The sequence below is a fragment of the Atractosteus spatula genome, chromosome 20 (genome assembly GCF_055471065.1).
Source record: "Atractosteus spatula isolate fAtrSpa1 chromosome 20, fAtrSpa1.hap1, whole genome shotgun sequence".
Lineage (NCBI taxonomy): Eukaryota > Metazoa > Chordata > Actinopteri > Semionotiformes > Lepisosteidae > Atractosteus > Atractosteus spatula.
The window spans coordinates 4,510,460-4,524,986 of NC_142725.1; the positions used below are offsets into that span (position 1 = coordinate 4,510,460).

Consider the following 14,527-nt stretch of genomic DNA (forward strand, 5'->3'; position numbering starts at 1 on the left):
TAATTTGTAATGACAATGCTTGATAGTGCTGTACAGTAGAAGAAAACTAGGTCAAACTGGGCTAATTTTGCCCCCAAACTACATCTGGGCAGAAGAATTTGGCTTGCCTAAAAGAGATCAGATAAGTGAAGTGCAACTCTGCCTTGTGTACAGTTATGACAACACTGTGCAGTTTTCATACATTGATTTTTACAAATAACAATGATTAGAGTGCTTTTTGTCAAATAAGATTGATTTAATTGAATTTCCATGCTTTATAACATTTTATTAGCAGTGTTCTCACATTGTATTCCACAGAAAATTAAAAACATGCTGTTTTTTCTGTACAGTTAATGTTGCCCCAGTGGACACAAAACAGAAAACACAAAGGTAAACACCAAGTATACTGAAATCAAGGACTTCCACACAGGTGTGGCTCAAGAGTTACTTAAGGAAATAACATTCCGGCATGCTTAAGGTCATATATAAAAATTCTGAACAGGCCTGGGTGCTTATAATTATAGCTCTCATGGCTGAATAAGGAAACCTCAGACTTTTAATGAGAGGTGATTGTTGGGGCATATTTGACAGGAGCTTCAGTAACCAAGATACTGTAGCTTGCTGATATTTTATGAGCAACTGTGTCTTAGTTAATGTCAGCATAGAAATCCCAGGGAAACACATCATCAGCAAAGGGAAATAGTAGACAAAAGCATACTCAAGGATCATGATATCCATGCATTCATTCAAAATGCATAGCAGTAAACTGTAAAGCAACTGCAATGCCATCGAATCTATAGTTCAAACTGGTGTGTGTGTCTTCTAGAACTGTAAGCTCTAGGTCTATAAAAAGAGTGAAAATAGCTAAAATACTATTTGCATTTTAACAATCCCATTGAAGAAAAACATGTATTTACACTGTAACAATATTAAATGTTAGTGGCCAGGATGAAATTCCACAGGAGAAATTCAGTCAGGAGATTTGGAGCCAGAAGGCAAGTCAGAAAGACAGTATAACCTACACTCAAGAGACATCCATGTATAGAATTCTCACTCTACTGTAAGACATTGTGCTGATACATAATAAAAAGCTCCAACTTTCCTTTTGGAGATGGTCCATGGAAAAACTGATAGCCAACACGGATACAAGCTACAAACAGAAGCATACAAAATCCATGAAAATGCTGATAATACTAGATAAAAACAACGTAACAACTACAGTACATAAAATTCCAACGTACCCTTTAGAATGGGTTTTGAGATGTGGTTTTAAATCTCATGTCTTTAACAATAGTAAAGAAAACTGAGGGAAATAAAACAATGAGGAAAAGTTTACAAAAAAAATTGGATATGCAGCTGAAGATATGAATAAAAATTTAGGAAAGTCATGTTTAACCTATGCAAAGGAGTGGTAAGACTTCATCTGCAATTGTGTTCTGTTTTATCAGTGTGCTATAAAAAAAAATAAAAAGAGCTGCAAAAAATTAAGAAGAACCATGACCTCAAAGTACTATCATACATGGACGAGTTAAAAGAATGCATTCAGTTTAGTCCGATTCAGGTATTGAAAATATTGAACAATATTGTCAGAATCAAAAGATATTAATGGACATAAGTGAATGTTGAGCACAAACACTTTTTGGATTAAAAATATACAGGTTTTATTTCAGCAAGGTGTAGTGGTTTTCTGGAACAAACTCTCAATTCATAAGCTAGCAAATTAAATGTTTGGATGAAATTCTGGAGCCACTATCAGCAACCAAATTAACCAAGATGGGCAGAATGGTCAGCTCTCACAAACCCTTAAGTTATGTACAGTATTTATAGTAGTGTAGGGTGACGTACATAGTAGTTGTAACGAACAGTTCTTTCCGGACCCTATGCGGACGACACAGTCCGACGGAGTGGGGGAACACTAGGGAAAAGTCATGCAGGAAAACGGGGCTGAAGACAAGGGGGCGTGTCCAAGGTGCGCTGGTGCACGGGGGAGGCGTGGCGTGGCCGAGGCGAACAATCCCAAAGAGTAATCCATAGAGTATCCAAAACATGAAGGTAAGTCCAAAACCAGGAGATCCATCAGAGGAAGGAATTAAAAACCACGAAGGCCGGGTCGGAACCGGCGGACGGGGAACAGGAACGGGAACAGAGGTTAAAACCTTAACGGGACCAGGCGCTTCCAGGTCCCGGACTCGCACGATATGGAAATCAGATGCAGAGCCCGGATGAGCGTCAGCGCCTGGCTTTTAAGGTGGGCTGGGAATAGGGAACAGGTGCAGAGAATAAAGTCTTAGTGAAAGGGCTGGAGCACCCTTAAGGAGGGGGGACTATAATCGTGACAGTACGCCCCTCCTTTTCAGGGCGGCTCCGAAGCCCTAAGAAAAAAAAGGGGAGAAAAAAAAAAAAAAACTGATGGAATCCAGGCTGCCAGGGTGCCGTCCGCGGGGTCCAGGTGTTGGCTCTGCATTCTGTAACGAACAGTTCTTTCCGGACCCTATGCGGACGACACAGTCCGACGGAGTGGGGGAACACTAGGGAAAAGTCATGCAGGAAAACGGGGCTGAAGACAAGGGGGCGTGTCCAAGGTGCGCTGGTGCACGGGGGAGACGTGGCGTGGCCGAGGCGAACAATCCCAAAGAGTAATCCATAGAGTATCCAAAACATGAAGGTAAGTCCAAAACCAGGAGATCCATCAGAGGAAGGAATTAAAAACCACGAAGGCCGGGTCGGAACCGGCGGACGGGGAACAGGAACGGGAACAGAGGTTAAAACCTTAACGGGACCAGGCGCTTCCAGGTCCCGGACTCGCACGATATGGAAATCAGATGCAGAGCCCGGATGAGCGTCAGCGCCTGGCTTTTAAGGTGGGCTGGGAATAGGGAACAGGTGCAGAGAATAAAGTCTTAGTGAAAGGGCTGGAGCACCCTTAAGGAGGGGGGACTATAATCGTGACAGTAGTGTAGTGTAGGGTGTTATTAGGTGACGCTGTGTATTAGTGATGGTAATCACACACCTTCACAATTGGTGGTTCTGCATCAGTGTGGCCATACCTCTATCTTGTTTTGTAAAGGGTGAACTGTAGGATTTTTTTATCATAATAATAGATGTGAGTTTGTTTAACACAAAAACAGGTGTGAGTACTATATGTTTAATCTGTAAGGTATGCTTTGATCCACATTGTTTATCTATTTGGTTTTTTTTGCAAGTTATTCAAACTGGCTTATAGTGAAATTCAAAAACCAAAACACTGTGTACTTGGATGCACTTGTACTGGTAACCTTTTGTGCACAGACCACTATATTGAAGGCAATCTTCCTAGGACAACAGTTTGCTTCCCCATCTGATTAAAGATTTACCTGAATCCTGCTTTATCATTCAGTGGGTCAGAGACCGATGTTATGAATATTGTACTATGATTTACATATTGTTTTATAAATGAAGTGGTTTATCGTTCATGCCATGTATGAACTCAGATTAGTGTTGGTGCTGTTGACTATACAGTATGTGTTCTCATGAGCTGATTGAGAGCTGTGGGGTCCTTCTGAGTCCAATCAGCAATTGAATCTTGTTGGAGAAGGACACTTCTCCATGGTTCCCTCACTTCGCACTGCATTAAGATAAAATGGAGCCTCTCCCTGCATATTAAGCACACAATACAGATATTGCAATAAATTTGCACCAAATTAGAGCCCGTTATAACTGAGTGATCCGTAAAAATGGGGGTGTTATTTGGCGTGCAACGAATTTACTGAGCATAATATTGTTATTTCTTTGTGAAGTGGAATATATTTTGCATGTGTGATAGGAGTCCTCACTACTATTTTTTCTTTAATTTGTTAACCCCCCATTTTCTCTATTACCAAAGTCTGGTAAAAGAAAAAACTTTAATTCTCGCTTCTTTTATTTTATAAACATTACCATTTTCTGTCAGCATGGTTTCCAATTCATTAAATAGATCTATTTTTTATACTTGATATAAGATCATTTCCCCAAGTCTTGCAAAACCTTGTGTTGTCTTTATGTATCACATATTTACGTACATATGTGACATCAAGCACTGGTTGACATCAAATTTCTTGAAGTTAAAAAGTGACAAAACAGAATTTTACTGTTGGGCAGCAAATGTTAGCTGGAAAGGTTGGGGAGCTACACTCTAATAGGAATCTAGGAGTCACATTTGATCATCTTCTTTTTGGCTTTTTTATTAAGGCCTCTTTTTTCACCTTAGAAACATTGCTCGTATTAAACAATTTCTACCAAGCATTCTACCAGCATCCAATGCTGATTGCTTGATTCATTCAGCACTGCATTCATAAGGCTTGGTTTCTGCAACTCTATGGGTTCCCTAACTTCTCCAGAGCTCTGCAGTTCAATTTCTAACTCGTTCCAGCCCCTGGCAGCACATCAGTCCTACACTTAAATTTCTACACTGGGTGCCTATAAAGTTAAGGGTTCAATATAATTGAAACTTGTTACTGGCTTATAAGGCTCTGAATAGTCTGAGTCCTCAAACAGTACATCTCTGAACACCTTCATGTTTACAATCTCTACCCTGTACGCTATGTTCAGGTGAGGCTGTTTGTTGCTCACTTACTGTATTCTTATTCTTTCTCACTCTCACTTTCATTCCTGTTAGTGGTAGTAGTGGTTGCATTTAGCATATCACAGATGTCTGTTGCTTTAATACAGATATGAGAATTGCAGCTACTCCATCAAATCTATTCTGCATATTTGCTTGAAGAACAAACACAACCTTTCCCCTAAGCCTGAAGCCTGAAATATATTTAAGAAAGAACTCACTGTGTGGAACCAGTGTTTCTGAGGGACAAAGAAGGAAAATAAGAAAAGTGCTAAACTGCAAAAAGCACGACTATGACACGTCTTTGTGACCTTGTTCTATTGGCTCTGCCGTATCGTTCCAGCGCAGTGGGGAATGATACCCAGAGAGAGTGGGAGGGGGCCAATCGCTTGCCATCTGTTGCTCATTCTGACCTACTGCCCCTTACCAGCACGAGTATATTAGCACAGCACAAAGGACTACAAATGTGGTTAGTGTTTGAATCTGTATAATTAAAACACATTTTCTTAGAAAGTGCAGGACATCTGAAATTTTGTTATTTGATGTGTGTTCTTTAGAAAGTCATGTAACCGTGTCATGTTTGAATGTTTGTGCATTTGTGTTTCTCAGTTAAGATGTCCTTAGCAGTACACTGTATAAGGATCCTAACTAAGAGTGCATTTTTTGAAATAAGGAATCTTTTCAAATAACTTTTGCGGTAAATTGAATTGCAAAATTACAACTGTTGACAGTCAGTGTTTTCCATTCTCTACATTCCTTTGTGTTTCGGAAAAAAAGATGTAATATAAACTGTAACAGCAGAGGGCATTATAATTGCGTAACGTATGGTACTAACTACAAAGCGTACCTTTGTCTGTTCTTCTGACCATGAAACATTTTCACCAGCATTGCACTACACAGCCTGTTGCATCAGACCGATCACATCTACTTTTTATTCTACTCTCTTCTCACTATTCTGTTGTAGACTTACTGGTCAAGAATGTTGTATTGCACCCAGCACCTAATCACTACAGTTGCTCATTATGTATCTTGCTATTAATCTTTATCTTTATTGTTTCACTGCATGACATATTAAGGTGTACTATGCAGTTTGCAAAACATCCTATTTACTGTTCAGTCCAACCTGTGTATACTCAAAGGATCATTGCTGGAATATCGGTGAGGTAGTTTAATTTGAATATATTGCAGCATTCCAGTCCTATCTATGTAACCATGCTTTTAGCTATAACCTCAAAAGTAATCATATGTACTGTATACAGTATACAGAGGTTTGATTCCAGTGTTAATAATTACACTGTGTGCCTCATTTGCAGTTACTGTTGACTTCAGAAACTTACATACAGTATCGAAAATTGCAAAATACAAGAATGCTGTTTGTGTTTGCTTCCTTTGGAAGAAGACACATTTTCCTTGCTATTACACTACATCACAAAAGCGGTTCTGTTTAGTCTGAAATTCATTACTATGTACAGTACATGTCACCTGCATATTCAAATAATAAAACTTCAAAGCTGATAGGAGCTATAATACTGTATGTTGTGAAAATATATACTTTATTTCTTAAAACATCATAAATAAAATTAATTTTTATTTTAGAAACTAAAAATAAAACATTGTTTTTCACCTCAAACAAACAAAAACAACAACAAAAAAGTTGTCTCCCTACATTATCAACATATTTAACACAATAATTACTCATTTATAGCATCATTGTTCATTGGTTAACTTTGTATCAATATTGTGGCTACTTTTGTCATTTTCCTTGTTTCATCTATTGTACCTTCTCTTAAAAGAAGACACAACAAACCTCTGTTTTATAGAAGGAATGACAGAAAAAGATAGCAGCAAGTTAGTGAACTTGTATAATCTGTATGCCTCTGTTGTTTTGAATATCATAGGGTTTCTCCTTGGTGCACCCTTAAAAACTTAAATGCTATTGGAACTGCAAGGTGTAATGGTGTATGAAAAACACCTTGTTGTTGCTCTTTCCAGACATAGAGTTGAAACATTCTGGTAGATACTGCAGAAGTGTGGTCAGTCTAGTTTCCTGGACATTGATTACAGGGGTTCCAACAATCTTCATTTGCCCATTTTTGAGACAGCAAGCTGTAGCGAATGTAAAATAGCCCTCTCAGTCCCTGGGCTTAAAAACTGGGTCAGGTTAATATGCCTCTCTGCATAATACTGACACATCTTTCCTCAAGGATGTGGATTGGCAGGGAGATCGAAGGGCTCCCAACGGTCATAAAACACATTACACCATATAGCAATAGTGCTGAGAGATAGCTGAGATCCAGTATATTGGAAATCGGGCAGAAATAAAATGGTAAAAGTGGCTATCTATAAACTGTAATGAAGTTATTATGGCAGCACTGCATGACTCTTTTGTCTGTACCTACAGCTGTGGGTTACACACACTGGACTTATCTTTAACTGACAGGCAGACCTTTACTGTGTTATTGATTAGAGAACAGGTTTTACTGAAAGCAATTGTGCGAAAGTGTGTTGTGTTACAGTATGTGTACTCATCCTGCTGCCTGTACGTGCATGGATGTAACATTTGCATGTCAACAAAGGTGGGCAGCCTTGTCCTTGAAAGGACAGTGTTTAAAAAGAACCAGATGCAGCTGTTTCCTTTTAGCTAACATGTCGCTTTTAAAGCTTTCTCTCCTTCTCCTCTGCAGTTGCTTACAAGGCAGGTTTGTGACAATGTAAAATCCCAGGCCAAAAAATTAGGCACCCCTACTGAGTTATGCATTTGGTTCCTGTGAGCAACCAGAACAGCTTGAGCAGAATGTGACATGCTTTTCACAAAATCTCAAAATATTTTGCAGCCCAAACCCATTCCCTTCTTCTGTTGCCTTAAGTGAGTTTGTGATGAGGTTAATGGTGTGTGCAACTGAAATGCACATTCTACCGGTTCTACCAGTTTTCAATATTGTTTGAGATCTGAAAATTATTCTGGCCAGGGAAAGGAACAGATGTCTGGCCCATATTCCTAAAGCCAATCACTCATTGCCTCACACTAAAATAATCCATTATGTTGACTGGGATTTACTAAACATTTGGATAATGAGTGAATATGTACAAATGCTGTGACCTTTACCAGAAAAAAAACAGCTCTTCATCAATAGATTTGGTTATGGTTTCCCCCTTTTGTCTTTTAATATACTTGAAGAAGCTAAGACAGTCTCGCCTTGTAGGACAAGGCAAAAAAAGTATTTCACTCAAAGAGAAGAGATTTGTTTTGTGTTTTTTGCAACAAATCTCGAACAGGAACTATTCAGCTTTAAGGTACTGATTAGAAGAGATAGAACTCTGCATTATACATCATTGTAGACGTTTACATAGAGTTTGAATATCTTGAATAGCAGTATCTTATAATGTTATTTATTTGCTGGAAGCTGATTGACTTATTGATCTTCCAGTCAAGAAATTCCAAGCCTTTTAATAGTGATCAAATATGTGAATTAGTCTTCTATTCACCAAAATCCAACCATTTTGGAATATATTTCCAGGATTAGATGGCACTAATACTTATAATATACATAATGAGAGCAACAGGGGTGTGATGTGATAGTGGTTATCTTTTAACAGGTGGGATTCAGGAAAACAGACACAAACACAGCCATAAGATAAAACTATCTTTTCATTTATACAGGGAGAGAAAAAAAGCTAAGTGCAACCTTAGCTTTGTCTGAGATCCACCTATACCCCCTCTGTATATCCTCTCTACCAATAACCAGGTAGATAAGCAAAATAAACTTTCCTTTTCTTTGCACTTTCTTTCTACTGATTGGGCTCATCAATCAGTTAGTTGCTTCCCTTCTCACTTCAGTGCAGTGCTTATCACAAGCTCTGCCTCTTCCTACAGGACAGAGATTGATAGCCACTGGAAGCCTCTGATTCCTGGTTATTGACTGTTACCTGACCAGTTGTCTTCCCCGTTTAATCAGGTGACAAGAGGTCATGCCCTATGTCTCAGTCTGCTGGTCTCGTACGATGTGAATGGCTTGCTTATACAGCAAATATATTGTAATGTCATAGGGTGTGCGGTCACCTCTCAGGTCAAAAGTAGGTGAGACTTGAGATAAGAGCACACATTTGACAAATTATAATTATAAGAAAAAAAGATTAGAAAAATGTATTTTTCTATAAAAAGAAATAACTGGAAGAGAATGATCCATGGCACTCTGACTGGGACAGAAAAATAGTCCTTAGATCAAAAATAAATTCTTTTAATCAACACAGTAGAACAATAATTTAATTGAATCAAAAATAATATATATATATACAGGTACATCTCTTCTCAAGGGTCGAAAAATAAATTTTCTTTCTCCAAACAATTCCAGACTGCCTTCTAAACAAAAGAAAATGGCCTCAGTATTGAATTATCCTTTTATTCCTTTTCTTCATCTACGTTTATACTGTATTTTCTGCCCTGAACTCCAAAGGAAAGGAAAAAGAAAGAAAAAAAACTATGGGCACTTGCTAAACCTATTTTATCTTTCTGCTTCTCCTGTCCTCTTTCAGTCTCTTTTACAGAGTGATATTGGTGATTCTCTTACTTTGTTAGTTCTTTGCCCTTCTTCAGTTTAGGGCTTCTAGTGCTTCTGTAGTTTAGTTCAATACAAAGTCGTTTTTCTTCTTGTCTGCTCTCTTTATGTTCCAAACATGTACTGGCCATATACCTACAGACATACAGTGCCCTCCAGAATTATTGACACCCTTGGTAAAGAGGAGCAAAAAAGGCTATGAAAAAATGTCATTGTTGTTTATCAGCTTGGTCTTACACTGAAAATATGAGAGAAACCTAACCTTTCAGTGAAGTTAAATTATTCAAAGAAAAAAAAATTGTAAACATTTTTCTCAAAAACACAGGTGACACAATTATTGGCACCTGTAGAAATTCCTTATAACAAAATCTAATTGACATATATTCCCATTCATATTTTACCTTTTTTAAGCACACCTGAGTCTTTAGGAACGCAGACAATACTGTAGGTTGTTGACCTTCATAAATCAGCCAATGGCTATTAAAAATAGCTTCACAACTCAAAATACTCATCTCCACTATTAGGGCAATAATTAAGAAGTTTCAAACAACTGGAGCTGTGATGAAACTGCCTGGAAGAGGACGCAAGTGTATTTTGCCCCACGCACAGTGAGGAAGATGGTCCGAGAAGCAAAAATTTCTCCAACGATCACAGTTGGACAATTGCAGGAGTGGGTTGCACCCTGGGGTCACCAAGTCTCCAAAACTACAATAAGATGCCACCTCCATGCCAACAGACTATTTGGAAGGCTTTCCAGAAGAAAGCCACTGCTGTCGTCAAACCACAAACGTAAGCGCCTGGAGTTCGCTAAACATCACTGGAACTTTGATTGGAACCGGGTTCTATGGTCAGATGAGACAGAAATAGAGCTTTTTACCAACAAACACCAGAGGTGGTTTTAGCATAAAAAGAGTCAAGGTTAAGCATAAAAGAATCTAATCCCCACTGTGAAGTATGGTGGTGGATCTGTGATGTTGTGGGGCTGTTTTTCTTCCAAAGGCCCTAGGAATCTTGTAAGGATACATGGCATCATGGACTCCATCAAATACCAGGAGATTTTAGATCAAAACCTGGCTGCCAGTCTCTGCCAGGAAGCTAAGACTGGGTCGTGGTTGGATCTTCCAGCAGGACAATGATCCAAAGCATACCTCCAAATCCATATAGAAATGGTATACTAATCACAGAATCAAGCTTTTGCAGTGGCCATTCCAGTCCCCTGACCTAAACTCCATTGAATACCTGTGGGGTGAGCCAAAGAGGAGAGTCCACAAGCGAGGACCAAGGATTCTGAAGGATCTGGAGAGATTCTGTATGGAGAAATGGTTTCAGGTCCCTATATGTATTCTCCCACCTCATCCAGCATTATAAAAGAAGACGCAGTGCTCTTTGAATAATTTAACCTCACTGAAAGGTTAGATTTCTCTCATATTTTCAGTGTAAGATCAAGCTGATAAACAACAAAGACATTTTTTTGCTCATCTCAATTCTGGAGGGCACTGTAGATTGTGTGCAGCTTGACTTCAATAAGCAATGAACCACACTCTCGCTGTCATCACTGGGATCATTTTATAGGCCAGAAGGTGGGAACACACCCATAACTTGTAACCTTTCTGATGTCTTTGTGACGTTCTAGGTCACATTATCTCCATTCTACCATCTGAATATGGTCAAAACTCTTGGAGAAATCTATGACTCTCTTCCTAAAGTACCTCCCATTCAGTGCAGCTCCCCTAGTGGCATCACAAAACGTACTGTATACTTTTCTAGATATTGCTATATATTTAGCATACACATGTGACAAATCACAGGGCAGCACAATGATGCAGTGGTCAGGTTTGATTCCTGAAGTGCCACCTGCATGGAGTTTGTATGTTCTATCTGTGTTATTTGGGTTTCCTCCAGGAGCTCAGGTTTCCTCCCACAGTACAAAGACATACTGGTAGGTTAAGTGGCTTTTGTAAAAATTGTCCCTGGTGTGAGTGTATGTTTGTGTTTGTGTGCTGTGAGATGGACCGGGTGTATACTTGCACCTGTTACTTGTCAGGTTAGGCTCTGGCTCCCCGCACACCCTATACTGGATACCTGGATTAGAAAATGGGTAAATATTGTATGACAATCACTACTTACTGTATCATCAAAACAATTAGCTTAATTACACAGCTGTAATCTCATGAATTCATATCCTTCTGTACATTGTATGTTTAATTCAGAACCACCCTTTTACAAATCATCCAGGCCACTCCTCTAAAAGTATGAATCATTTGTTCACTGGGGCCCTCAAACAGGATTAGTAGGGTTACCAGCTTTGCTCTAAAGAAGAGAAACTATATTTAATTGATCATCCTCCACAGATTTTTTTTTTGAAGGATTGGTACCTTCTATTATTCTGGAAAACAGGAAACACATTGGATTTGTTTGATTTCTGCTACTGATATTGGAAAGAAAGGACTGCTTCTTTGTGTTGTAACTTTTGATCAGCTGTCCTATACTGTAACTTGCAATAAGGAAATACTTCACATTTACCAAAAAAGAGGGATGCTTTGGTTACTTTTTTGGTTTTGTGTTTCTTTGCTTAAAAACCCTCTGTTGCATATTTCATGAGTTTGTCTGGTCCAATCCCAAAATATTTGCAGTATAATCATGAATAATTTAATATTCTTTTCTGTTTAAATGCAGAATTGGACAGCATTACAGATAACTTATAATATAGAATTGTAAACAAAAAAGTGTAATAATTTATAGGGTATGCTAAAAGTAATAAAATATGGAGAAAGTTAAATACTGTTTTATGTACAGTACACTGACAAACACAAACACTGGTCACCTGTAGAAAATGAAGCAATCCTTTTGATTTATTCTGTATAACCATGTTCTAACATTGGCAAATGTGACAATCACCTGGGATGAATCAAATGACACCTGTCTTTGTAGCTGTGCATCTTGGTGATGTTGAAATGTGTTACTTACTGTAAGGGTATTTCCATTAAATGCTAGGGTTACTGTATAACAATTACTTGCATTAAAGAAACCCACCAAAACCCCCAATGAATCCTAAAGAACTTTAAACATAGGAGAGGACCCACTTAATCCACCACTGAAGTGTAGCACCCACCTGTTTGATATGTGGCAGGCATTATTCTCCAAAATCCATACTACATAGAATATCAGGTGATGTAAGTAATCACTCACCAAATGAATTAAGGAAGGAATTTAGTTAGGCCATACTGTACAAACCCAAGGTGGAATTTATCAATGAATCTGTATTCTTTCATAATATGACATGGGATCTTTAATGGCAAGTTAAACCAAGGTCATGTCCAGGTTAAAGCACTTTCTACTGCTCTGTGGCATTGATTTAGAATTCGTTGTCTAGAGGGAAAAGTACAAGTACGTGGTCTTTGAGGAGTACAGTACAAGCTGCTCACTGTAGATGCTCATAAGAAGGCTGATTGATACAAATTGGTTTATGAGATCAAGGGTCAGGACCATATTTTAGTTCTAACACGTCTTCCAGGTGTCTGAAAGTATCATACTGAAACAAATTAACGACTCTGTGTTGTATAATTTATATTTAAATATACAAAACATGTGACCTTATGAAATTGCTGTTTGGAATGCTGGCCATGCTCACAGGAGCTTCTTAACTGTCTTTTACTTTAGTTTTACTTTTATTTTATATAAGGCACCTATAATGACTAGAAAAAGTAATTGCCTAAATGCAGATAAATTAGACTCCACACACTATTCAAAGGATAGCATAGAGGTATAATAGATAAAAAAACGAAGCTTCATCCTTTGCAGACTACAGAACACTTACAAGTAATTTAAGTACTGTATGGATGAGCCCAATCTTAGGACTTTGGAACAAGACTGCCTCATAGTACTGGGAAGATTTATTTTTGTTTTTATATCCAGTAGGCCACAAAAAACTCTTGGATTTATTGCTATGTTTTTTTAGTGTAGAGCAAAAAGATTCCATTATATTTGTTTAGCATCTAATAAGGGAGTGATTTAGCCTTGCATGAGGTGTTTTATAAGAAACGTTTTGCCCTTTTCCTTTATGATATTTTTCATAAAACCAGATATCTGATTCCTGGTTCTGTAAAAGATTGAACAGAATACTCACTGTAAATATCTAATAGCTACTAAAGAATTGAATGTGGTTACATGTTGGGTGGCTACAGACCTCAAAGATTCAGCATTAATGATTTATTAGCTTCATATAGCCAAAGTACAAAGCTATTACTTTCGCATAGTGCCCAGGCATTTTTTAGATAAGATGACAAAGCAATTGTGTACTGTACATCCAAATTACAAATCCATTACACACCAAACATCTGTCATTTGAACTATAGTGTGGAAAACAAACTGCACAGGGTAGATCCACTTCCATAAACTGAAATAGGGATAATACAGATAAATATTTGAAATAATTTGGCTCTTAGGAAACATGCATATCATTGACTTACCTTTAGATTATTTGATGACTTTTTTTTTAGTGAGGTGCTCCATCAAATTCTTATTGATGAACATTAGGTTCTGTTTGTGTTAGGATTTGAAAGATTTTCTAGGTTTAAAGCTCTGTAAGTGAGCACAGACATAACAGCCTGCGATAACTGTTTAATCCCTCAGCCCAAGGTCTGGTGTTTTAGGTCTGTAATGTGAAAAAAGACTGGGATAATGATTGCACATATTGCAGAAGGAATGTTTAACCACCCTGGATCTCTTCCCTGCTGGCGTGAGTGTGGTAGTAGTGAAAGATGTGGATGAAACACTCTCTGGGATGGCATCTACTCTTAAAAGAGACAAGCCTACTTTAAGTCATGTTTTAGACTGCCCCCGAGAATGAGAGATGACTTCAAACTGTCTGATGATGTAGCTTTGAACAAGTCTGGTGGACCGAGGTATCTAATAGTCATAATTCTTTTCCCTATCTACTTTACCACTGATGCTTTCACATAAATGGCTAAATACAGTATATTTGTAATAAAGAATATTTCAGAATATGTAAGACTGCTATAGCTCACAAATGCCTTTTTTTTGCAGTGAATCTCCTTGACACATCTTCAGTCTCAGGAGACTGGGGTTGGCTGACATATCCTTCACATGGGGTAAGTTCTCCCTCTGTGTTTGCGCAATTGGGTATACATTTATTCATTGTTTTTGCCTGTGGAGAACAGATTTTCCATTTTCCAGAGTTCTTGGTCAGCATGCTCTCAACATCTGGTTAAGTAAAAACTTTGATAGATTAATTGATTTTAACTTGTATAGGTATGACTTCAGAACATACATACTTGGTGATAAGTTTGTTTTGTGCAGCCAGAAAACCAATTATATGTATGAAGAGAATAGCATGAACTTTATTTTAAGGTTGCAATCACAATACGTGTTAAAAGGTGCATTCCAATGATTAAGC

General features: G+C 38.1%; 1 protein-coding gene across 1 annotated transcript in view; it reads left to right on the top strand.

Annotated features, from left to right (window-relative positions):
- Positions 1-14,527, top strand: part of epha8 (eph receptor A8) — a 269,491-nt gene that overhangs the window by 91,161 nt on the left and 163,803 nt on the right. Inside the window, exon 2 of the mRNA XM_088938005.1 lies at positions 14,158-14,222. Within this exon, the coding sequence (XP_088794131.1) occupies positions 14,158-14,222 (65 nt within the window). The remainder of the gene's footprint in view (positions 1-14,157; positions 14,223-14,527) is intronic.